General features: G+C 36.1%; 1 protein-coding gene across 1 annotated transcript in view; it reads left to right on the plus strand.

The window, feature by feature from the left end:
• SLC1A3 (solute carrier family 1 member 3) overlaps positions 1–27,827 on the plus strand; it is a 64,329-nt gene that overhangs the window by 27,717 nt on the left and 8,785 nt on the right. Inside the window, exons 4-6 of the mRNA XM_425011.7 lie at positions 18,278–18,482; positions 19,866–19,908; positions 27,499–27,794. Of these exons, the coding sequence (XP_425011.2) occupies positions 18,278–18,482; positions 19,866–19,908; positions 27,499–27,794 (544 nt within the window). The remainder of the gene's footprint in view (positions 1–18,277; positions 18,483–19,865; positions 19,909–27,498; positions 27,795–27,827) is intronic.

Below are 27,827 nucleotides of genomic sequence, written 5' to 3' on the forward strand. Positions count from 1 at the left end.
AATGCTATCAAGTCAGCACTGTCTTTTTTCCAGGGAGAAAAAGGAGATGCTAAGAGTAATTGCCTTTAATTCATTTTAGCAGAACAGACCCGTAAACATCTCAGGTACCCACAGTAAAGATGGAAGCCAGAAGTATTAGCAAAAATCAGTCTTACTCTTCCATGTTTCAGTTTGAGAAGTATATTCCTGATTCAGTTCTACTAGTTCATACATGACAACTTAAAAAAATTAGGCAGTGTTTGTTCAATTTACCTGGTCACCTGAACGATAAATCTATTTTCCAAAATCTAATTTATTTTTTCCTATTATTCCAGAATTTGCTCATGATTGTATGTCCTAAAGAAATTATTTCAGAAATCAGAACATTCAGTGGGAAATTTTGTACTGATCTTAGTTGACCCTAGATGTGGACAAAAACCAGAACTGACAGATTATCTATGAGGGGAGCAACTTTTGAATTTTCACTGTATTTGAGCTGCCTATATATTTCTACTGGAAGCTTTCTACAGGGGAATTCTGTAGATATATCCTACAGGATTAAGCTATAAGAAACCAATCCATAAATATCCTAAGAACATTATGTTTTTCTCAAGCCTTTCATTTAAGACAAAAAATGTTATTAAAGGAGTAACTTACCTTCTTTTTATGACAACTCCTCCTTCCCACTCCACCGCAGTACTGTGAAAGCATGTCAAGTTTGTGAAAGCAAAACTGCATGGCAGTTTTAATTTTATACAATTGTATGTTTCATGTACACAACAGTTAATGTACTCAGATAAGCATATATGCAGTTTGAATAGCTGATGACAGCGCTCTTCAATTTGAACAGTCAAATCCTTTTTTTCCACAAAAGAAAGAAAACTCACTCTTTGATTTGTGTGTCTCCAAATTCTAGACTGATTTAAAATATGGGCATGCAAGTTGTTACATTTATGAATATCCATTCATCTTGTAAATGGGATCCCCTGTAGGAATAAAGAAACAACTGAAGAAATATTACTACCCAAATTCAGTACAGGTCTAAGTTCTGTAAAAATTTTGCCTCAGACTATTGTATCTATGGTATATTAGGGCCAACAGCAGCTAAAAATCTACAACTGACTTGCTAAAAAAAAAACGTTTTTTACCATTTTTCATATAAGTAAAAGGAAGAAATTATAAACACCAGCTTTTCAGTTTCTGCATTACTGTTTAAACCAATCGCTTATCACTTGTTATATATAGCTTCTAGAAGAAGGCAGTAAGAGATGTCATTAGACTGGCAGTAAGAGATGAAAAAGTTAAAACCCTCTTATGCACAGTTTTTAAAGGAACAAGGGCAGGAGAAAATTAATAATTATGTCATGCAATTCTAAAACAATTTGGACAAAAGCTCTTAGCAGTTACAAAAGTAGCAGGGCAGTCATGTTTTGGAAAATCAGGAAAATAAGTTGCAAACTGCTCAGAACCTAGCAGCATCAATACATAAGTGTTCGTAAGATTGACGCTTGTGATGATGATTTCACTTCCCAACACTTTTGCAGTAGGAATTATCCAGAATCAATCTTCACAAGAGCCTGAGGGGGAAAATCCAAGTGAATTCTGATACCACTAAAAATGAGAAGTCAGTGAGAGCAGAGATGAAATTACTGCATATAAAGATGCTACCTACTATAAAATTTGCTTATATCTTAAAAATAAAACTTAAGCATGGTAAACAGCATCCAACAGTGGGAGGTAAGAAGAAGGGAAGCTTTGGAAGTCTTATTCTCTGCAAGCAGTAATGCACAAACAGCAAGAGTCTTCAAAATTAAAGTCTGTAATACTTAAAGAAAGCAAAATTAAGAAGAGCTTCTAAAATAATTTAAGTTTGTTAATATCACTTAAATAAAGGATGATTTATTTTTCACTGCAGAATACAGATTTTCTCAATGGACCACTACTTTTAGTTGTTTCGTAAACTACTGTATAACCAGTCATTATATGGTGCCGTTCCTTTTGCATTCTCCATGACTTCCAGTTGAGCTGATGATAGGTAATAACCTCCCACCCATAAAGGCTTTCTTTTGATTTTTTGTCTTGCTTCAAATGCATAACAAGAGTTTCATTGCTGAAAGGCAAGTTGCTGCAGAATAAAAAGCAAAGACTATTTGGAAGAACTTCTAACAATTAAAACATCCTGCTTGAGCACTGATGGACTGTGTCAAAACCACACCACACTGAATCTTTATTAATATTTCTATATCAGTTTATTTCCTATTCCCATCAAAGGTACAAGGACTGAAAGTATGTTAGGGACAAATTATAACAATTTTTTTTTTTGCCTTGATGCAAACAGATTTGTACTGGTTACAAAAATAAAAACACATCATACCTGAAAAGTAATAACCACAACAGTATTAAATGTAAAATTAGCTGCATTAGATTATAAACAAGTCTCCTAAACAGTTTAGGCATTAGGACACTGAGAGCTAGCATTTTACTCATGATAGTGAAAACTGAAGCTGTAAACAATGCTGTTTTCAATAGTGAATTACTGTGATAAAATGGCAGATGAATGGTGCCAAGTGCAATGTAATACACCTGGGAAAGGTGACCATACTGCAGCTATACTACACCTAATCATTAGTTCTTAATTGGCTATTAGTACACAGGAAAGAGTTCTCAGACTCGCTATGAACAGTACGAAGCAAGTGACAATGCTTACTAGTGGTATACAGTTCCAGTGAAATACAAGCAGGGATTAAACAGACTACAACTTTTTGGCTTGGAAAAGATAACAGGGGTGGACAATTGCCATAAAAGTCTACAGAAATCATTTTCAGAGGCTTAGATGGAGTAGTTTTTGTATCTTATAAGGATTTTTCCTAATAAAGGAAATATGGGGTGTCCAGTGAAATAGCTTGGGAGCACATTTATAATAGTGTCTTTTTTCACATCATGCAGAATTAAATTGCACTGCATATTGGCACAAGCCAGAAATTAACCATTTTGAAACAAAGCTGGAGAGCTCACAGATACGACCATTGTTGACTATTAAGCTTGCAGCTTTTGTTTTCCTACTTCTTTCACCTCATTACCTCTAGCTTGAACACTGTGATCTGCATCCCCACTTCCTATGTGTGAATATAATACAGCTCCAGCATATTTACTTCCTTGTCGGTTTGTCTCTGCTTTAACAGAGGCTGCACAAAGATAATTGCCACAACCACTCATGAAGACCAGAAACATCTAAACAGTCAAGAATGTTCCCTCAATCAAGAATGTTTCTGAGGGTGCATTTTGGGGACACAGGAACACTACTGGGAGTACTTGCACACCAGCATGAGTAACACTTATCATCCTTTCATCAGAGTTATAAAATCTGACAGACGCAAATTACTTCCTGAATCACTGCATCAGCTGCTCAGACCATTGCAGAAGGACCCACTGCAAGCAAAGTCATTTGTGCATAAGCAGAAGGTTTTCGGCTCTCAGGAGACTGCAATGCAATCATCAGGCCCTGTACTCTTGTTTTCACTCCTTATTCTTCTTTTTCTGTGCATTGATAATGGGTAATTCTTGATCTTTAATGTACTATTTTGATTACACTGTCAAATGTAATTTCTGGATCTGCTATATGCTGCTCTTCAAATATATCCATTTGTTATAAAATCCTGTAAGACAGGATGATCTTTACTGGAGGCAGTTATTGCCTTTTGATAGCACTGCTGGATGTCCCACCTGAATTCTGAGCAACTGTTAAGTACAGATATCACTATGCACCACAGGAACCATAAGACTCAAGCCTTGGGTCTGGGTTCCAGTAAAGTATTTGATTGTTTGGAAGATAAGAATGACTGCTCTGCTAGCTCTTCGTCATTCACTGGTGTTGGAGGGTGAGGAGGAAAAAACAGAGAAACTCAAAACAGAAATTTCTAACTGAGGAAAGATTTGTTGAGATTAACAATATAAGTAAGAGACAGCAACATCTGGCATTTGAGCCTCATGATACTATCATGGAGCAGATTCTGTGTCCTCTGCAATTCTTTCCACCCAGATGCTCCTGTTAGTGCATATTTTTTTCTTTACCTTTTCTTTATTGCTGCAATATGTATACTCTGCAGCCTCCAATTCAGCTCTTGAGAAATGAAAGCAACAAAACGTAAACAGTACTGTTGCATATGGAATTAAGATCATCACAGTAGATGTAACTGACAAGTATTTAAGAACTTGCTTTGTTGCTAGGAATATCTTTCCAGTTGTCTCATAGTTCTTTTTCTGAAAGCTGATAACTTTATGCAGATCTGTGAAACACAGTGCGATACTTTTTCCTTATTCATCTGTTGCAATGTTGTCACCAGTTGTACCTGAGGCAGGCATGAACACAGCAAAATGTTTGCTGAAACATGGAGTCTCCTTACAGAACTGTCAGAACTGTCAGCCTGTTTTAATTGGGTGGAAGGTCTTGTGATGTCAACTATTTCAGGCTTACACAGGCTGATCTGGTTTTCTTCATGTCAGTCAATCCAGTGTGCGACTCAGTGCTGTTGCATTGCTTAAGCTTTATGCAAAACTCATGCATCATCCCATCAATCCCAAAAATCACTGTTTTTGTTTGGCTTGGTTTGGTTAGTTAGTTAGATTTTGGTGATGGTTAATTCTAGGCAGTGTTAGATTTGGATAAGTCTGGACATATTCTGCAACTTCTCTGCACTGCATCTGTCACTTTATTGGAACCACTCTGGCAACACTTTTCCCCATTTACACAATGTCTTTCTCCTTTTATTCTCTAGATCTCTCTGATCTTGCCCAGGTTTGACTGAATACAGTGAGATCACTGATACATACCACGGCAATGTCAATTACATTCACCTTAAAGTCTCATCTTCCTGTCTCTGGAAGGTAGCAAGCAACTTTTGAATTCCAGAAGTGGAAAGAAAGAAATTCCTGTGGGCCACTGATTGTTTCCATAGCAAGCTAGCTTTTCTCAGAACTTCCCAGGTCAGCAGTGGTGGTTCATTTAGCTTTTCTTATCTCAGCAGAGTGTTTGTCAGTGCAAGACATAGTTCTGCCCTCTGAAAGGAGGATGTGTACAATTCATGCAAACATGGATTCCTCCAAGTTTGGTACATGTACTGGAACAGGGAAGATTTGTATTTAACTCTCAGTTACTTCTGTTGAGAGAACACTCGTATTTTGCAGAATGGTAGGAGAAGCTGCTGGGACTATAAACTCTTAAATCTTGATTACTCAGCAAACCAGATGAAAATGTCCCATGTATTTCTTCTGTAGATATTTTCTTGAAGAGATCTTTTACTCCACAGGAGTCTATCAAAACCAGCTGTACAAATGATGGCCTACAAAGAGAAGCAAAAACTATTAGGACACAGAAAGATTTGTGCAAAAAAAAAAATTATATAGTTTCATTATTTGTCTTGCCATATGGGAACTTAGAAGATAAAATCCCTTACAGTTTTGAACAATTGAATAGCAATTCAATTTTAATTCTGAATATGAAACTTAGGGATAAAGAAAGCTACAGAGCATTCAACTCCAGAGCCTCTAGAAGCATTCAGATCTTAATGCCATTTTTAAAAACTCATCTTTTATAGAAGTGAAATATCTAAGCAAATTTACTCTAGATGTGAAGAAAAACTCAAAAGTATACTCTGACTATATTTCAAAAATTCAGCACAGACAACAAAAGTACTTTTTATTATTTATTTACAAAATGACCATTTTTAAGTTATTCCAGTATTTGGAGAGCATGAGTTGTAACTCCTATGTAGTTAAGAATTATTGACTCAAGTATACTTCTTTAGCCAGTACTAATGCACACTACTTCTTTGAAGTGTTTGAATGACCTCATGGATCATAAGTTGCGAATTTGCCTCAGATCAGTGTGTTTTCAGGATCAGATTTTCAGTAATCCAGAATTAAACAGAATTTACATTTCTTCAGATAACAACACATTTCTGTCTTCAGATAATTGTGCCAATAGCTCTTGATAATAGCTGTTGATAAGGAAAAAGAAAAATACAGCATAGTACTGTAAGTACTCTATTTGCACTAGAATTAATATGCTCCCTCCATAAACAGCTCTCACTACTTCTTGTATGCTAAGCTAAATGCTTACTTTATTCAGACATTCACCACCCACCTCTAACTTAGATTTGAATATTTGATAATATCAGAGATTCTCCAGTGAAAATAGTTCCTTTTTAGAGCTAGAGACACAATAGGTTTTGATCAAGAGTTCAGTTAATGAATGGCTGTTTCATCAGTGAGTACATTCTTGCACTGAAAATCAGCCTTGTCCTGTATTTACAAGCACAGTACATCTTAACTCTCAAAATCTAGTTAAAAAAAAAAAAAAAAAAAAGCTCAAGGATATTAGCTTACTAAACCTGCTAATGTCTGTCTCAAGACTAATGAATCTGTACAAAGAACATGCATCCATAAAGAAAATGAAGCTTTCAAATTCAAGATAGGATGTTCAATAGTTCCTTAAAAGTAAACAGGATTCTCTTCTGTACAGTAGATCATCACAGTCCAAAAATAACAGTGATCTAAAAAAAAAAAAATTAAACACCTTCTCTTTCATCTGTTTCGTTTTAAAACAGCTGATATTTTCTTTGGTACCCTAGACCTCTCATAGAAATTCATATCCTCAGTTCTGCCTGCAAACAGATGATGCCCAGATGGCAACTGTACGGCACTTGAATCATGAAAGCCAGAACGCTTTTCAGTCCTACTTAGCACTATAAGACCCCAGAAAAAAAGATGAATAATATTATTAAAAAGTACTCCTTGCTACTGTCAGGCATTCCAGAGGAAGTCTCCACTTCTTTCCATCGCCTCCTACAAGTCTGTAAGTTGGAGAAAGACAAAGCAAAATATGTACAGCTTGGATGTTGCAAAGCTGTAACTGAATCAGTGACCCAGAGTTCAAGAGGTCACTGAAACAAAGGATAGAAGAGAAGGAAAACAAAAGCCTGTTCACATGAAACTCCAACCCCACACTTTCATAACAAGTTCTCAGAACAGCCTTAACATCATAACTGAACTATGAAAAAAAAATTCAAAGTGTAAAGGCAATTTGAAGCATAATTGACAGGTTGTAGCAAAAGTAAAGACTTCTCAGTATACGTATGGCATATTACCTGAACTTAAATTCACAAATAAGATGCTAGCTTTCTCTAAAGTTCATCTGTCTTTTACCCATTAAATTCTTGGTGTAGATTTAATTTAATCATTAGTTACTATGGTCCTATAGTCCTATAATCTGTGAAAAGAAAGGTAAGATGCTCCTGATCTCATGAATTAGAATGTTCTTATTTATTATTAAGAGATTTCCTGATGGATTATAGGTGATATTTTAAAAGCCTGCTATCTCATAAATTTGAAAATGTTACACTATTTTTTTTCTAATATGTTTACATGGAATTCTTAACACTAGACAGGTGCTCTTATGCCTGATTATGGAAGTCTCAGGATGTTTTTTAGATTCATTATTAACAGATGATTCAAGTTCTTACATTATTTAAAATTTTATATGCAGAATTTTTATTACCAAATCCGAGTTACTGTGATTTTTTGGAAAAAGATAAGCTAAAAATACTCCAGATTGTCTCATTAGTTTCTGTTCCGCAGTTTCAAATGCAAATCATGATGTAGAGTAATGGAAGAGACAGCAAGAACCAAATAAGTATTTCTTTTTAATATAGACAGATAACACTACTTAGTAGTGCCTATTATTTGTATTATCAGGGGGACAGATGCTCCACTACATTAAGTACTGCCTCAAAGTCACTATGGTTTTGCTGGCAATAGCTTTCAGGACAAACTTTCCCAAACTGAGAGGGGGTTTTATCTAAACTGCTGACTTGAATGTTTTAGATTAAAAATTAAGATATTTTTCTATTGGTTCAGAGAATGGGATAGCAACAGTAGCATGGAGCTCCATTTAAATTGATATATAGTGCTTCAAGTGAATGAAGATAATACTACAACTTGGAGGAGATTAAAATTATACATGTGGTGTGAGATGAGAAAAATCAGGGAGCAAAGTGAAAGCCCATCAAGAATGGCTGAAGAAAACATACATAATATTGGGGGGCAAGAAGGGGGGGGAGAAAAAAAAAATGAAAAAAAAAACCCCAGCAAAAACAGAAAAAAAAATAATGCCTGGCAACTGGAAAGGAATGTAATAAATGAAAAAGATTACAAGAACATGTAAACACCAGCAGGGTTTGAGTAACACAAACAAAAAAGAAAGCAACAGCTCCATGAGCAGCTCAGATACAGTTTTTGGAAGATGAATAGGTAAAACTGCAGCAAATAAATGAACTGATAGCTTGGAAGTAAACTGAAAATGTATTGCTTTGGGGTTGTACACAGATAAACCAACTGGTGTCATTTTCTTTGGTAAGATTTCTTAAAAATAAGACACTGTAGCTTGATTATTAAGAAACGGGTAAATAGTAGCTACTGCAACAACAAAAAATATGCAGGATTCCTTAATGAGTGGGCAGTTGCTGCAGTAACCTCATACTACTCCAAAACATCAAGTCTTGTTCACGTATCTACAGGCAATGTCACACTGTTCTTTTCAAAGTTACCTAAATATTGCTGAATTAGCAAAGAAAGATACCTCAAGGTTTTAAAAATTGTGATGAAATTAAATCCAAGCAGAAACCCAATGGCCACGTTGTTATCATATGCTTCAGAGACACACTGCCGATAGTTCAAATCTCAGTTGAGTACTATCCAACTGAGCAAAACTTCTTTCCAAATCATGGCTGCTGCATGAACTTAACCAGTTTCAGACCCCAGTGGACAATCGTTCAAATAAAAGACACTACTACTGCAATAGAGTATGTTGTTGAACATTTTAGTAAAGAAGCCAAAAGTTGGCTGGCCAACAGTACTGGATCATATCTTGAGTGAGGAGATGATGCCTCTAGCATAGAGCGATTACTAATTACAAATTGGTACAATCCCATACACCAAATCCAGTGTCACTTTGTATACAAACATATATATATATTTAAGATCTTGACCCTCTCTCACTAAAATTATGTTCGTTTCATTTTTTTAGCAACTCAACAGAAGTGTCTCTTCAAATATCTATTACATACTGAAGATAGAAAAGCAAATGCATTTTTATGTTAGACTGCAACACTAACTACTGTTCCTTTAGGTATACCTTCAGTCTCGTATCTCTGTGCTAAAGCACGTCATACTATTTTTCTCAGTAGCAGATGAAGTTGATCAGGAGTGCATTAGTAACAGTAAATTGTTTACAGCTTCATCATGTGGAATGCAGCAACTGTACATTTGTGGGATATTGCTTAATAAGTTCTGCACATAATAAAAACTTGTCTTTGAAGGGCTCCAGGCACAGTTTGCCAGAACTCAGACCTGCATTTTAGCAGATTAAAAGCTTCCACATGTATTTTAAGATCCTGTTTTTATGGATCACTAAGTAATGTGCTTAGCATCATTCAGAAGGGGAAGGCATCCTTGTAAGTGGCATTTTGCCAGGATACATTACAGTTTGCATTTAAAGTAGATTTTTTTGTCAACATGCTCAGAGTAAGTGAGAAGTGGTATTTTCATCCTTGGGGAACAGAATAGAGGTCTGTTACTGTAAAGGTGGTAGTTACTGGTGTATTTATTTCAGTCTTGTAACAACATGTCCTGTAGGATTTGAGGTACCTTAATGTGTTTTGGATTATCAGCTGACACAATGAACTTTTTATGATCAACCTGACATAACTTACCATATTACATTATGTTTTTCCTTAAGCAAATTTTATGTGCTTATTGTTTTACTCGTGATACAGAAAATGAGCGGCTTCAAGCCCAACAGAAGAGTTCCATTTCCGGGGAAGTTTGGTCCAAATGTCTGGACCTGAAATTATGCCTATTTAGAATCTCACTGTGCAGGTAGTAGCAGTGTTTTGTTACCAAAAAAAATGTGAGCTGCTATTTTCTGTGTTCCTGAGTCTCTGATTCTTGGCTTGAATACAGTCAGTCCTTTGTACTGTGTTATTACAATGAGGTAACCAAAGAAAGAGAGTCTTGGTTTGAGACTGTCAGCTGTTACTAATCACTGCTCCATGGCTTGCTGTGAATCCCTGCTTGCTTCTCCCTCCTGCTCTGCTTAGCACACATAAAGAAGATAAATTACTCCCTAGTTTCCCTTCAAAAAGCATATTGTTTGGCACATTCCAATACTCTGAGCAAAAGATGGAATAATGTGAAGAGTTAAATGGGTATCTAAACAGGCCCTCAGCAGGCTTCTTCTCAGGCAGATGGGAGTTTCAGGAAATGTCCTTCTTCAAACACATTCTGATATCTTGTAACCCCAAGCAGTAAATCGGTGACAGTCTTCAGGACAGCACAGCACAGCATACTCCTTCCTGCAAGAGGTTTTCTTCACTAATACATGTATCACTGATGTATAATAAATGCAGTATCTCATTGCTGTTTATGGATTTTATTTTAGTAGATGCTGCGATACACTGATGTCTGTATATCATTTAACAACAATCACAGTCTTGGGAGGCTTCTTGATTTCCATGCCTTCAATGACTGGCACTGTCAGGAGACTTTTAAAGGAGGAAAATGAAGTTATTTGAGTATTATTTGTAAAAAAAAAAATTCCATGAAAGCCAACTCAGTAAGAGCAGTGAAAGACAGGAATAACCTACCATGAAAACAGCTAAAGTAAAAATAGTAACTCATCTGAACTTCAGGCAAATTAAATTCTGACCAAGACACTACAGTGTATTTGCCAGCTGTATCAGAGTACTATGCTTGATGTCCCAGGAAATAGTTTTTACCAATGACAGTTTACTGTCATTTTTCAGAAAACAAGATAACAATTTAAGTAGCTGCACTGAAATTCAGCGGAGTGTCATACTGTTAAAATGAATTTATTACACAGAAGGAGCAGTATCAGTGATGAATGACAGTAAAAATGGTCTTTCATTATTCATGGTTAAGTGAAAGGTAAAAAGTCACTGCAAAGCCACTGGAGTTTGCTTGGGCCTCTACCATGCACAGCAAATAATGTTCTGACAGTACCTTATTGTGGTTTCACAAGCATACTCCTACTAATGATGTAACTATGGTTGGAAGAGCAAGGAGGATGAAGGCCAATAAATCATGATCAGTTAGTAACTATTTTCCCTTAACAAGTGTTACAAAGGAGGAAATACATTTGCAGCTAGCAACACATTATACTGGTTTGCTAGAATATTTTTATACTGTCTCCGTCAAGAGGCACTGGACCAACAGTAATATGGTGTTCGGTTTGCATCACTATGTTGTTGCCTCTGCAATATCTACCAGAATCATGAGGAGTGATTCAGCATCAGTGGTCACTGATTGGTATCCAGTGCCCACATTCAGATATAATTCAAACCCAATGTATGAATACCAGCAATAAGTATGTATGGCGTAGTTAGGTTTGCATCATATACTGCATTTCTCCTTGCTGTGGTGATGAAGAATCTACAGAAAAAGGCACACTGCTTTATGTAAGTGCTTATGTGGACTCTTATACATGCTTTCAAGACCCATCTTCCTGTTAAGGTCTGTGATTTCTCTGATTCATTTATACCGTGCTATTTCTTATTAAATGTAGAAAGAATATCTTTATATCTTCAGAATGGCTTGTTTTGATGTTGATTTTTTGTAAGTCAGTACTATTTCAAGTAGCCCAGGCTCTCTGGAGTCCTCTTGAGCCCAGGTGTTCTTTTCCACACCTTTGTTCACTTGTCCTCATCCAGCTGGTGCCTGTTGTGTTCTTCAAAGTGGTGAGAGCAGAGCAAGCTGAAAGATAAGCAGGGCAAAGTGAGGAACTCTGAATGTGCTTCAGCAGCACTGCCACCACACAGCAAAGGATCCAGTCTAATAGTACAGCCAACCCAAAGCAAAGGAAAACTGGTGCCAAATAGGCTGTCTGTCTTCCCCCAGACATGCCCTCCTTCTGCTTCCTTTGTACCAGGTCTGGTGCTTGTCTGATACTATCCCAAGATGTTCAGAACAACAAATAGACAGAAAAACTAATTCTACAAAAAACAAAGTAAATAGCTTTCTGGTGGCAAGGAATGGGGCTGGACTACAAAGCTGTTGGGCATGTTTGGTCCTTCAGGAGCCCCTCTTGGCCACTTAATTGGCTCATTAAATTGCATTACTACATCTCTGCCATGGTTTTCTTTATTCATTTTGTCTTAATCACAGTCACGTAATTTTGGATCAAACATAATTACTGATTTTCCTGAGAGCTTTGTCAAACTGTCTTAGTGGGCAAGGCAAAAACACTAAAACATACAATTTTATTATTTCAATTTCCATATTCATGTAAGCGTAAACTAAACTGAGATCTGGGGGCAGCTTGCTCTCTTGGTTCTTGTAAAAAAGGCAGACACAGCTGAATTTCAGTCTTGAATTTTATGTGTCTTCAGGAAGTTATTAGTTATATTAATTTAATATTAATTAACTTTACCATTGCTTATAATTCTTTGAAAATGTTACTTTGCTTTTTTTTCTGTTCAATTTTATTTTCTTACTAGAAGAAACAACCTGGAGGTTGGACTAATGTGGAGCCTGTAGGACTCAGCTGTCAAAGCTTTAAATATTGACTTTCCTTTTCTGGGAATGCTTGGCAGCTATCAGAATAAAGCTCCAAACTTAATCATGTTAATTAAAGTCAGGCAACACTGCTGCTGTCTTTACCTAACTAATGCTTTTCCTTAGAATTTTTCTGTCATGATATTTCATCATGAGCTTGCACAGCCTTATTTATTTCCACAAATCCTCATCAACATACACAAAAGGGATTGTTCTCATGGTCTCACACTGAGAGTTTACTCATCACATAGTGCTTAGTGGATGTAGGGGGTCGGGAGTAGTCCTTTTAAGACTGCTTCATTAGGAGAGTGAAAGAGAACTTAAAAGAAACAAAATTAGGGCAACACTCCTGAATCAACAGTTGCCATTATTGCTGTTCCACCATAAGAGTCTTTAACAAGCAACTGCAATTTCCTAATGAAGAGACTCTAAAAAATAAACAGGAAAATAATTAACGGTGAAAAGATGTTCTGTTCATAATGTTCTGTTTTTAAAAACTCAGTTTGCAACATGCAAAAGAAATTTAGATAAAAATCTATATTCGCAAGAAAGTGCAATTAATTCAGTCCTAATAATTGTTATTGAGTAAGAAAAAAATCTGAAAGAATCTTAGAAATCTCCCTGTTTTATTTGCCATAGTGAATATTCATGAGGACCAGACGGCACAGTTTTCTGTACGCATTCATTCAGAGTTGATTATCTTGTATGTTTAAAATCTTTATCATAGTGAGTCACAAATATTTTTAAAGTAACCAAAATTTAAATCTATTCTGGGCAATGTCATTGATTCTATTACACAGAACAAAAGAATTATAATGTAGGAAAGCAAATACGTAAAATCTATTTTTTCCAAAAGTTTTGAAGGACAACAAAAGGCTTTCAGAAGCAGAGACTTTTCACATGAAAAGTAGTAGCTGTTCACTTTAATTTTTTTCAGACTGTGGTGGTACACATGCATACAAGAGTACATCTTGCTTGCTCTGACAAATGATAAAATCACTGCAAGCTTTAGTGTCACTCCTGTGCAGTGACTGTCTTTTTAGGAGAAGCAAAATGGATCTTGTTAGCTGCCCAGTTCTTCAGTGGTGTACTGCTTACTCTTGGAATATTTTGGGGTCAGTGTGTGTACAGAAAAACATCCCATTTAAAAACTGTTAGTTTGGGCCTTGTTTCAACAAATATTCTTTGTTAGTAATTAACATTACGGACAAATTTAAGTTCAAGTATGTTTTGTTGATTGAGGATTTATTTGCAGAAATAGGACCTCAGTCATACGAAATGCTGACCAGTTATCATTAAAGTGAATATGTATACTCTTTGCTAAACAAGACAGAACAAAACCAAATTCAAAACAGCAGTAAAAATCACCAGCAAGTAACCAACAAACAGCAACAACAAAACATGCCAGGTAGAAACTCTAAGGTACTGTGACAGGAAAAATATGTATGGGCTTAAACTAAATTCTCAGACTTACATAGCAAAGAACTTATGATTTTAGGGTTAGGATAAGGATCAGGGTTAGGGTTGCACCAGTTATAGAGAGGAAGTGTTCTGAAGTTGGACTTTTTAGCACAGGCTCTGATTTTTGGCTTTTAGAACAATTCCTTTGAATTTTTTTCAGTAAGCAGCTCCAAAGTAACTAATTTAAATATTATCTATAGAGAATATGATCAGTGTGTTTTATCTTTGATCTTCCCGAGGAGTACAGTATCTTGACTGTGTTAGCGTGCCCTAGTAAAATACAGGACTACAGATAGATTACGTACAGTTTGCTTGCAATGTGGAGAAAACTGAAATCTATTGTATAACCTCCAGATCTATAAATTTTAGAATTCTTTATAATTTAGACTCACAACTGGAAGAAAAGCAATAGTAGTAGAGTAGCTATTCAAGAAAACTGCTACATGATCGGCTCACACTAATTTGGAGAACCACGATTAAGTTAGGCAAACAATCAGAGCAGTCAGATTAACAATTCAAAATTTAACACATTGGCCTAAGTAGATATTTCTTCCTTTTTCCTCCACTGTTTCTCTCTGTTTCCTTCTTTTGCAGTTACCCTACTTCTTTTTCATTGCGTTTCCTACATCCTAAAATATTGACTTTTCCTCTAATACCTTTGTTAAAGAACAGCGCAGTGCTTTGCTTTCTGTCCTGAAACTCTGGAGAACTCTGCAGCATGTTTTTATTTCTCTCACAGTGTGACTGATTTGCCCCTTATTTCTCAAGAGAGGAAATAGATGGTTGAAGAGAGAGGACAGGCAGGGGTTTGAGTTTGATTGCAGTTCTGTAGACATACGCCAGCCCGCTTCTTTCTTGCCTTCCCTTCATCTCCACCAACACTTAAAAATTGTTCCCATTCACTCTGCGCATGCGCACACGCTAGGAGGAATTACGGGTGCAGCACTTGAGGTTGCCCTGACAACTTCAAGGCATCCCTGTGCATGGGGACCAGCAGCCCAGCGGAGTTTCCCAGGCCCCTTGGGGAAGGGGAAGGAGGAAAAGAGAGGAGGCTGCAGGGTGCGGGAGCCAGCAGCCATGGGGAGGGGGAGCAGCAGCAGGATGAAAGGGGCACATACATCTACAGTGGCACAATGGGAGTTTTTCTGGCTGGCTATGAAAGGACACACTGAGGATACAATGGTCTGTGACACATGAAAGCTTTGGAGCAAACTTTATTGCTTCTCCATTAAGAACCCTTCCAGAGACCCATTCAGCTCTAAGAAATCTTGTCAACATCTTAAAATATAAAGAAAACAAAAACCTTCATTTTCTCATGTTCCAAAACAGATTTTCAATATTTTTTAGATGTCTTCTGGTTGGTGTCCTGGAAGCTTTTGAAGCTTTAGCCCTGGTAGGTACTGGGTGTTCCCCTTCAGGTTCCCATTAATCCCAGTCTGAGGGAAAGCTGCCCAGCAGCACCCCAGTAAGGGTTCTCTGAGGCAAGAGCTCACTTCCTCCTCATATAGCTTTTGTTCACACGTGTGCCTGCCATCCCTCTGCTGTGAATGCTTCCTGCTATACATGCCATCAGCAGTTAGAGCCCAAGAAGAGAGAAATTACTGTCCCCTACTTTCAAGCTGAGAAGTCATTTATATGATAAGTGACAGAAGAAATGAGACTAAGCAACCTAAAATAAGGGTCTATGTAGTCACAGCCAGAGTGCATAGTAGGAAGCCAAGCTGGAAAGCAGCTTACAAAGGAAGGAGCACGACTCTTGCTCCCTGACATATCAGGTACACAAGGTTCACCACTTGATCCCAGAATGTGTCCAAGAAAGAAATAGGATCACATGCTCTAATCCTTCAACACAGCACTCTTCAGTGGTAAGGTATGACCTACATTGACTCCTAGTGATTTTTGGAGTGCAGGAGACTCAGTCTAGTATCCAATGTGGAATACAAAGATTAGAACTGGTTAAAGCAGTAGACTTTAGAAACCCTGCAGGCTGACAGTGCTCAGCATCTGGTCCTGAATCTACTATCTGGCAAAAGCAGGGTACTGAAAACTGATGAATTTAGTATCTGAGCATTTCCAAATCTTCTAACCAAACTATATAAATTAAGTTCATTTTTTTTAAGATGTAATGCAACAAACTTTAAAGCTGATCTTGGCTAAACAGAAAGAATATAGAGTCCATTGCTGATACTTTAAAGACAGCAAGTAAAAACATAGAATAGCAATTTAAGCATGTAAAAATAGAGTTGGCTGAACTAGTATGCATGCATTAATTTTTCACTTCAAATTACACTTCTTTTCAAGATACATAGTGATACTTTAAAAATAAATTTTCTAACAAATGCTAACTGATGTAAACACTGTGCAGCTTAGTAGCAGAAAGACTTAAAGGATCTAGCAATTATTAACTGTATTACCTGATTGTTATCAACTATTATTAATTATACCTGCATTTTCTTGCATTTGCATTATTTTGAGGACTCGGGAAAAACAGCAACCTCCATCCACCCATCCACAAACCTAGTTATAGAATTTACTTCCTGTTCACAAAAATAAGAGGTCTATCGCTTGGCAGCATTTGCCATTTTCCTCACCAAATTTCAAAACTTACAAATGTAAACATACCACAGATACTACCACCCAGTTTTGCTGATGGGGAAGCTGAGAAGATAAATAAAGGACTGAAGGCTTCAGATGCTGGATTTCTGTTTTCACTTTCTTACTGTGTTTGTAATATTTCACTCTTCTACTAAAATGTCATTGGGAGATATAAATCAAGCAATTATGGGTGCAAATCATTTTGTCGATACGAATCTTAATGGGTATAATGGCTTCTGCTATTACAGGGCAAGCCCTGGCTGAAATAAAAGGGAATGAAGTATGTGATTAGTTTTATAGTTTGAAGATTTGATCAGAGCCTATAATGCAGCCTTGATCTCATTTACACCAGTGACTCTTGGGAGGGATCTCATTGTTACTCTGGTAGCATATATTTCCTCATATAAAGATGTATAGAAGTATAATATATCTAGTGATGTTATGAGAAAATATTTGGTTTTGCCAGTTCATGATTCTGGTTTCATGTTTCTGTACTATTTATACTCAAACAGTCCTTTTGTCTTTTTAAATGCTTTCTCCTCTTATATAGGTAACTTATATTGTATTCTAAGTGTTTGAAGATGACACCTAAATCTGCACAGTCTGGACAGTCAGCAAAGTTTGAATCTGATAGTGTTGTATAGGAGTCTACTGAAGAAGATTCTTTTGTAGTGTCATTCTTCATCCTGCAATTTGAAAGCACTATTCCAACAAGAAGCATTAGCACTGTTGTGGCACAGGCAGTGTAACCATGCAGATGGATTTGGGGAAAGTTACTGACTACTTGAAATTTTAAAGAGAAAGTACCAAGGGACATTTTAGGGACAAAAACAGTACCTCCACCTGTTTGGAAAGAGAGAGAGCTTTTCCATTTCTGACAACGCTCATGAGACACCCCTCAGAGGTTGCAAGCGCATTCACTTAACAACCACAGTGCAGCCCTGTTGGTGCAATCTATTCTGGAAAACAAATACTTCAGCAGATGCCATACTGAGCACCCCAGTATTCACTATGGATCAGACACATAAAGACCAGCCAAGAATTAGGATTAATGTCGCAAGTTTTGAAAAGCTTATAAAGGACTTTAAATGCTTATTCATAAAATAGTGAGGATTTTCTGAAACAAGCAAATAGCATTCAATCTGTTTTAAATTCCCATGGCTTGGAACAGAGGTAAACTCAGGTCATTCACTAACAACTGAAGAAAACTCACATTAGTTGTAGCAACATTATCAACATTGCTTGAGAGTACTGTTTTATTTCTTACCATTACAAGTTAGGTGCAGAACATTTCCAAGGCACATTTTTCAAATTATGGTCACTACACTGATGAAAGCCTACGTATTGGCTCACTGGAGTACAGGGAGTGCCATATTTCTTCACACCAATAGTATTTACCTTTAACAGGTGCTAACACATAAAACTGTAACTCATGATAGAAAATTTGAAAGCAAGCATTAGGGATGGGAGATGAAAACATTGCTAGTCTGAGCTGCAAAAAAAAAAAAAAAAAAAAGATAGCTTTCTTTGTGCTCTTCTCACAAACTTATTTGCATTATGCTGACTTTATAGTCATTACTCATGAGGTGAATGTGTTTTTGCTTAAATTTACTAGGAATTGCTGCCCTGGACAGTAAAGCATCAGGAAAGATGGGAGTCCGAGCAGTAGTCTACTACATGAGTACTACGATCATTGCTGTACTGATTGGAATAATCATAGTGGTCATCATCCACCCCGGGAAAGGTACAAAAGAAAACATGCACAGAGAAGGCAAAATTGTGCAAGTGACAGCAGCAGATGCCTTTCTTGATTTAATCAGGTACGGCTATGATATTGCATATTTTCTGTACCAATGGCAACAATGATATCTGGATTCACATGAGATGTATAGTGAATGAATTTAGATAGTGACTGTATAAACTAGCTACATTTCTTTCAGCTATGCAGTGCCAATATCTTTAACACTTACAATGCTACAATGCATAGTTTTATATTCCAATCAGGCTGTTGCAAGGGAAGAAGCTGCTTTTAATATTCAAAGAAAGATTCTTTTGCATACAAAATAAAATTTCTGTTCTGCTGTCTGCATGGGTCTTTTCCCCTCCTTCCATAGCGCAATCCTTATTACCAAATTCCTCTGCTTTCTTTACTTCCAACTTTCAACAATTTTCACATTTCACTTCAAGCCCTGATTTAGCTATTCTTCAGTGCCAATCTGGGTTCATCTACTCAACCTTTTTAAATTGTATGGATGGGAAATAAATTCCAGGAACAGGCAAAATGAATGCTTGAAATGGAGGGGCACAAATACAAAATCTTGTTTTCTCCTTGTTCAGAGACTCTGCGATACCTCTTTGCTAGAGTTAATATGTCATAGATGTATTCCAGGGAGTAGGGAAACTGAGGTTTTGAACTCAGGAGCTTTTCCACAGGTAAAGCCATCAAAATTTTGTGTTCCACTAATCCATTTGGAGAAGCCAGAGACATGGAGAAAGGCCTCCAAGAGTCATGCTGCCAGGAAGGGGGACTTCAGAAAGATCCATGAAGAGGTTTGCACTCAGATTCCTCAAGATTTATTCAGTTACGCTGCCTCTAATCCCCTCAGAAATATCACCATTTTGAAAAGGAAATAAACAAACCCCCTTATGTAACAAGCATGCAAACACATATATTGTTATATGTGTCTGTGTTATGATTAAAGAATGCTTCGACTTCAGAAATATTTATTTTTTTAATCATAAGACACTAAATTGAGTTATGAAAGTCATTCTTTACAAGGCTATGTGACTGCAAATGTTTTTTAAGAAGTAGAAATGCATTATTAATAATTTCTTTATTAATCTAGGTTCTGACAAAATAAATAAATGTAAACTTAAAAGTAGGTACCAATACATAGAGCTTTGTTCGTGTGATATATTAGCTTATGTTCTGCTCCATTACAAGACCTGCTATACAATATTGGATCCAAAGCTAATAACTGACGTGATCTATCCAACCCTACTGCACTTTGTCCTGATAAAGCTAAACAGGCCAATTCTGTATGCAAAGCTCTACTTGTTGTATGTAACTGTGTGCATAAATACATATTCATCTTAGGGTTCCTTTGAAAATTATCTGATCAACTATTTAATTGGCTGTGTCACTACTTACGATGTTACTAGAGTCATATTATTTCTCATATAATTTTCTTTCTCTTTCACAGAAATATGTTCCCTCCAAATCTGGTGGAAGCTTGCTTTAAACAGGTAAGTATGTCATTTCTAACTCATATTAAATCTGAAGATACTGGGATATGAGAAAACTTCACAAACTGGAAGATGTTAAAAAAATGGAAAAGGTGCATAGGTTAGAAACTGAGGCAACAGTTTTGTGAATATCAGTAATAGAATCAAACAAGGGGACATTCCATTACCTGTCATAGGAATGCATAGGAATGTTCTTACTTCATTGCTTCCCAAATTCCTCCCTCATTAGCCTAGTCCTAACATAAACTATTCCACAGAGAAAATAATAGTAACTAGTTACTTACACCTTTTAAAAACAAGACATCATGGATCCAGTGAAATTTTTAATGAGCCTTGTCATAACTTAAGTGCTTCATAACTGACAATTTACCAGTTGTTAGTGTAGCAACCAAACGGGCTGGAATGTGGAGGGAAACAGCAAGAGTATAAAGTAAAAACTTTGAAAAGACAAGTTGAGTTACAGCAAGAGAGAATTTAAAATAAACAGTGACATTTTCTTTAGTCACATAAGGTGTGACCTCTGAAGAGCAGTGACTTTCTCATTAAAGATTTGTTTAAGATTAAAGATAAACTAGACACAGGTCCAAACCCAACAAATACTATCCCATTGTTTTCAACAAAGATTATGATGAACTCAGGACAGTGATGCAGAAGGGCAGCATGGAAATGGAAAAACCTAAGCTAAACTAGAAAATAATCCAAAGAACTTCATGCAGTAAAGTCAGGAAATGACATCATTTTCATCTCAAAATAATGAAAAAGTTTGGGCTTGAAGTTACATAGCTGGTTGCAAGTATTTTTAATAAGTCTATCAAGTTGGGAAGTTATTACACATAACAGGTGAAAGCAATTATACAGCCTGTTGAAATGCAATTTCAAAAAGATTTGGAATATGTTTTAAGCAGCTAATAATTATTAGCTTGCTCTCGGTTCTGCTGAAGGCTTCAAGTACCTTGAAGGTAGAAGAAAAGTCTTAGTATCAAAACAAAAAGAAAAATACATTAAAAAATGTAAAGAATAAGAAAAGTGTCTGAAACATGGATCATAGCAGAATAACCTATAACCTCCCATTCTAATTTTGCTGATTTTATTTGAATTTATTATTTTATTTTACACTGTGTGTGTGTGTGTCTCAGATATGCAATGGCTCTGGTCTCTTTGGACTTATGGAAACAGAGTTTACGTACTTTAGTATGGGAAGTGAAGAAGTTGAGCAGAAGATACGTTTATTTGGTTACTTTAAGAACTGTAAGACTTGGGGTGGAGAGGCCCCTCTGGAGATAGCTTATGGAAGGTGCTGAACTGAGATACTGGGTGTATATGAGCAGGTGCTTTAATGAACCACATTGCCACAAGAAACACACAGTAAAATTTACAAATTACATAAAAGCTTAAATATTTCCTTTGAGTTAACTAACAAATGCCTAAGAAGATGGTATGGCTTAGAACACTGTAAACCTAGAAAAAGTGTAATGTAATAATGAGTAAATTGGCCCTTGCAAACTCTAACATGGAAATTACCATGGAGGAATATAAACTGGGAGTTAGTATATGGTTTTTTAACTAGAAGAAGGTTTATCATGGTGAAGTCTTGAAAAAATCTTCAGTTAGGAGTAGTAGGAATGAAATAGTTCATCTGTTTTTAACGAAGATTCCTACAGCAACAGAAAATTCAACTCAGTGAGTAGCAGTCCTAAATCTAAGTTGTTAATTAAAGATGCCTTGTAGATTCTATTTCTATTATATATGTTGTATTTCTCACATGCTTCACAGCTTGAAGGATTTTCCTAATAACAATTCAATGAATAGGAAACATTTAATGAAAGTTTTTTCTGACTTCCATCAGCAGATGTCACTGGCACATACACTCCACATTTAAATCAGATCTTTTAATGTATCAGGTGCACACATTCTGTGTTATAGCATCCTTCAACATGTTTCTTTCCTGACAGAGATCTGCACTGAAATGTAGTGGAAGGATTTTCCTTCTTTCTCACTATTACTGCCATATAGAACCTCTAATGACTGTGTTAAGACTCACAGCAAGTTTTGGACACTACATTCCCTATCAATAGCAAATACATTCCAAAGCAGTTCCACTAATGCACCAAAGATGTTACCTCAAAAGACATTACTCAAATTTTTAACATAGAAAATATTACTTTCCTTTGCATAATTCATTTTAGTGCAGTCAGATAGGTCTTCTGAATGTGGAATACCTTTTCTGCATAATTAAATAGAACTGCTATCAAGAGAGAGGTAGCCAAGATGGAGAAGGCTTCCACAAGGAGCTAGGACAGCTTTTGTAACATCGCTGGTGATAGAAGAAACTGGAAGGAGGACTGGGATCTCAGTACTCAATTAGGAAGGCTCTTGCTGGATTTTCTGCCGATTCCCAGTCCACCTTCTTGCCCTCTGACTTCCTTTTACTGTATTTTCACAGCAAACCTGTGAAGCAAACAAAACTGCCTCCTCTTGTTTGTCCTCCTTCTGTACTTCTTCCTCTTCTTCCTCCTCCTCTTCTGAAAATGTTCATCCCAGGAAACAGGAAGAAGAGCTAAGGAAATCCTTGTTCAAACTGTTCATCTGGGAATCAGAAGAACCATTTCAGGCCTCATTTCAGCACCACACACCAGGAAGGCCTCAGCGCACATCTTTTCCTAGCAAGCCTAATTAAGAATAATAATAAGTTGGAAAATGTCAGGCCTTAGGTTCATTTTATTCTTCACATTTCAGTGAAAGACCTGTTTGCACCTTGTCTCTATCAGTACCCACCCAGTATCAGTAAATCAGTGACAGATAGGGATCACTGGAAACAGCAGAATATTAAAGCCTGCGACAAACTTTCTAGTGCTGGTTATTTCCATACAACATATGATGCTACTTTTCGTATGTGAGACATTGTGGCCTTTCAGCAATGAGAATCTGAAAAGACTGACGGCAGGTAAATATTCCACACTTGTCTAAAATTAGACAGTTTTGTTCAAAATATTCTCTATAGTCCAGTATTCACCCCCAGTCTGGGGATATGCGAGGAAATCTTGAGATTTATCTTTCGTCTCTTGCTGCAGTTTTTCATTTCTCCTTCCATGCTAAATTCAAAGTTGCTATCTATTACTTATAAGAAGCCTGCTTGATAGGCAGAAAGTGCTTTCTATCTGATTACTCTTTGTGCTGTGCTCTGGGAATATATCAAAAGACAAGAGAAACAAAGAGTGAACTTGGGACATCAGAAGAAACAGAATCAGACTAATAATTTGGGGGAGGAGGTAATTGTGTTGTGAATAGGTGGAATTCGATGCCAGCTGAAGCTTAAAGACGTGGAAAGGTATATCCGATAACTGCATTTTGTCTGAGCTGTTTTTAATTAATGTTCTTTCCAGAACTCATTCTTATCAAGGGTATTGGAAGTGTTAATTGCACTTCAAGACAAGACTACTGATACATACTGTCTATTCCTCATGATAATATTGGCTGGTTGTGACTCATTTTAACCTGTGTCATCAACTCTTCTGCAGAAAATCTCAAATGCTTTCACATATGTCTATAAAGACAGAAAAAATGAATCAGGAAGACAGAGTATTTCTGTCTTATTCTCATTTATCTCTATCTATTTAGCCTGCCATTTAAGGGCTAGCAAACCTGTTGTTTTCAAAATAATCACTCACTAAAAGCCACATCACCACATTGACCTAGAACAGATACCACTAATTATAGTATGTCAGAGTACTGATAGTAAATCATGAGTTTTTAGAGCATTTACCAATGCAATTACATTTTTCACAAGCTAAATCATGGCATGTCATACTTCCATGGTATATACTGTTGCTTCTTAAAGTCATGCAATGAATTTGAATGAGATGGCTATGAGTATCTTGTACCACTCGTGAAAAAAAAATAATATTACTTAAAGTGCAAACAGGCAATTCATAATATTATAATGAGAAAGTAAATCTACTGCCTATTTCATAATGAGATAACTTAATTTAAAATAATTTTAAAGCTTTATAGTGTCTTGCAACTAATTCCAGAAACTACGTTATAGAATTTTCCTGCATATAATGTTGTTAATAGAATGCTATTAACATTACTGTGTATCAGATAGCATTTTCCTTGCTACCTGTTTGCTTTCTGTACATGAACTAAAGGAAAATGTATGAATATTTTGAATCTAAAATCTTATCAGACAATTATTTTTGCCTGGTGACAAAATGGTGACAAAATGCATAAAAGACTGTTCAAAATGACAGTACCACAATGATGTTTAGCCTTTCACAGATTATGAGTGTAGGTGTGCAGACTCCTACTAAAACGCAGCCATCTGTCCTGAAAATCCTAAGACTACCTGTAAGTATTATAGGAGCAGTTCTTCTTTATCTACTTCCTTTCAGTGTTGAATGGTGCAAAAGAATGAGGATTCACAGAAGTGTTATTAAAGTGATATATTAAACTGATATTATTATTATTTTATTTTTATTATTATTAATTATTATTATATTAAACTGATATTAAAGTGTCGGTTTGAGGTACATCCTTTTACTTAGATTTCCAAAGACAGCTGATAAACCTTATTTCCAGCAAGATGCAGTAACAATCTGTTAGAAAATAGAAATTTCATAAAAATTCACAAAATGATCTCTATCAGAAGTTTCTCTGCAAAGCAATGATAGTCAGCGCAGCTATTGCCTTATCTAATTCATAATCTTTGATATTTTCTATCCTATTTAAGATATTCTTTTATTCTGTTGCTTTCTATAAACTGTTGGCTTTTTCACCATTCCACATAGAGATTTTTTATTCTTTTTATATATACATATTTTTGGTGCTGGTTAAGCAATCTTCTATTTTGCTTTCAGTGTCATCTGAAAAAAGAACTAAAAAGAATAAACTTCAACCTACACTTTTTCCTTTGCCGTTACGGTATTTATTTTTCCCTGATACCCTTTGCTTTACCAGGAAGTTTCTCATGATTCTTTGATAGACAGCTCTGTGAACAGTAAGACAGACACATCAGTGAATTTAACCATAACCTCATTTATCACTAATGAAAAAAAGACCAACACAAGTGACTGTTTTAGAGCAAATTAAGTTTGCTCTCTGAGTCATGTGCTCAACGTCCCATTTTGAATTCAACTCTAAAAAAAATGTTTTTCCACTGCTCTCCACCCTAGGAAGAATTCTAGGAAGACCGATCTCCCTGGGTTAAAGCCAACATTTCTGAATACTTCATTTTTACCAACAGTGTGAGTCAACAGAAAAGATCAACAGTTTTGTGTACCAGTAGTACGCAGATACATAGTAGTAGCAGAAAAGGGAAGACAGCTGAGAAAAGTTCTAAAATCTGTATGATACCCCCAAAAAACACTTACCAATCCAATGAGCACCTTCCCACTGGGACAGAATTCCAGAAGCAGGAAAAAGAAGGTAAATTAATAAATAACGAGAGAGAGAGAGAGAGAGAAGGAAAAGGAAAAGAAATAATTACTGTAACCTAAGATGAGTTCTAACTGCGTTTTCAAAGAGATTCATGTGACTGTGCTTTCCCCTCCCCTACCCAACTCTTTCTCATTTCCCTCTGACAATGTTGGAACCCATTATCTGCAATGTAATTGACACAGGAGTGGATGTCTTACATTAACAAAAACTGTGGTACCAATGAAATAAAAGTAGTTTATGGCTTAGTCAATAACCTGTTGCAACAGGCAGCAGACAGCACGCATCTAACACAGTCTAGCAGCCCTATTATGTGTTGCTTTTGACCTACTCAAATAGGCAGGAATAAGAGAAGAATCTGGGGATAATTTAGGAGAATCAAGGAGAAGTCAGTAATTGTGTGCCTAGGGAGAGCAAGAAATAAAAGGCAATTCTGTAGGAATTTAACTTCAGTCCTTATTTAGAGATTACTTATTTATGTTTGTCTAATCTGCATGTCTGTAAGTCCAGTATAATTAGACCCTTCAGATATCTGAAATAAGAAATGTCTACCTACTTGGTTTTGTTTTATTATATATATTGACTAAGAGAAATAAAAATATTTGTTTTACAAAGTCATCACACCCCCATTAAATCTTAAAAAAAATAGCAGAAGTATTTCATGTACAACTTTGGGCAGTAGTCCCAATTTCAATGTTGCTCCACTTCTGCCATTCAATTTCTCAGTGACTTGATTCACCTGCATAACCTATATATTAAAAAAAAAAAAAGCCATTTTTTTGCTTGATCAATCATTTTCCTGCCAATTTAAAGAACTGTACTGTCTCACAGAGAGATCAAACTTGATTTGACACAGAGAAGAAATTATCACAGACAGCAATGAGTAAGGGGAGACCTGTATTCCTCTGTCAGAATACTCCTTGAATAGCTCATTTGCCTCCTCTATTTACAGAATGAGATTTCTTACATTTCTTTTATAAGAATAAGTTTTCAGCAAATTTCATTTAAAATCCAAGATCTCCGTGGACTTTTGTTCTGCTACATCTTATATATATATACAACATATTTCCTTAAATCTCCCATAATTTAACTCAAAATTCTGAAAAACTTAAATCCTTCAGGAGATACAGCGTATATGTGGTAGGACAAAATCAAAACAATTTTGCTATGGATAGTAAAAGAAACCTAGGTTAGCTTTGCTATGTGCTGGTATTTGGGTTTTCCATCTTAGTTTTAAGTATATTAGCTTCATTTCACTCAAATGCTTTCAGAGTATGCAACAGTCATGAAATAGTCCTACCAATACTACAGCTTTTGAACTTAACATTTGGATTTTGTAGGCACATCCAAAGGAATAAAAATCCAAAGATAGTCTTGACACCTGTATTCCATTGCTTTAATATGATATCTAGATTCCCAAGATAAACTAGAAACATTTTATGAGATTTATTTAGTATTTCTTGTGCTCAAAAGAATTTAATAAGAATAGGGCTGAGAATTTTTTTGAATGCTGAAACAAATACTCAGGGTACACAGTTCTTTCTGGAAAAGTAGTAGGTGGTGGAAGACTGGTTGTCAAAGTAGAGATCTAGTACAGCATTGAGATTTTTAAATTTATTTCCCCGTTCCATAGAGGAATTATTTAAATTAGAAACTTCTCCTGTATAAAAAAAAAAGTGGTGCCTTTTTATTGCATAGTAGAGAAAACTAATGGATTTTTTCATAGCAAATTTCTAATTTCAGGTTAAAGAATTGGGAAGAGTAGGTATGTTATATTTAGATTACTTTCAATCTATTTTTTCTAACTCAGAAACAGTTGGAAAAATGTTTTGGGGAATAATAATTAGTTATAAAAAGGCAAATTAAGTATCAATAGATTTATGATAAACTCACAAGCATGACAAATGTGTCTTCAACTTCAAATTCTGAGAAAACAAGTCCTTAAATCCAAAGGGGCACGATTTAGCTCTTGAGGTCAGTATGTGTTTATGGTGCTTTCAGGAACAGTGTTTTCATCACAGCTTACCTTACCAACAGGAATAACACAAAAATTCACATGTTCTACAATGGAAATTAATAATTTAATGATGTGTGATTTTTACCTTTGTTTGGACAATTCACATGATTTCCATCTTTCTGTTCTTTTTGTTTTACCAGTTCAAAACTAACTATGAAAAGAGAATGTTCAAAGTAGATATCCCGTCCAATGACACATCCACAGTGGCTTCCATAATAAGTAATGTATCAGCAGCAGTGGAAACCCTCACGCAAATGAGAGAGGAAATGGTTCCTGTTCCAGGTTCTGTAAATGGAGTGAATGCCCTTGGCTTGGTGGTTTTTTCAATAAGCTTTGGCCTGGTGATTGGAAGCATGAAGGAGCAAGGTCAGGCCTTAAAAGACTTCTTTGATAGCCTTAATGAGGCTATCATGAGACTGGTAGCTCTAATCATGTGGTAAGTGCCTCTGATAAATTATGTATTAAGTTA

This window comes from Gallus gallus, chromosome Z (assembly GCF_016699485.2).
Source record: "Gallus gallus isolate bGalGal1 chromosome Z, bGalGal1.mat.broiler.GRCg7b, whole genome shotgun sequence".
Taxonomy (NCBI): Eukaryota; Metazoa; Chordata; class Aves; order Galliformes; family Phasianidae; genus Gallus; species Gallus gallus.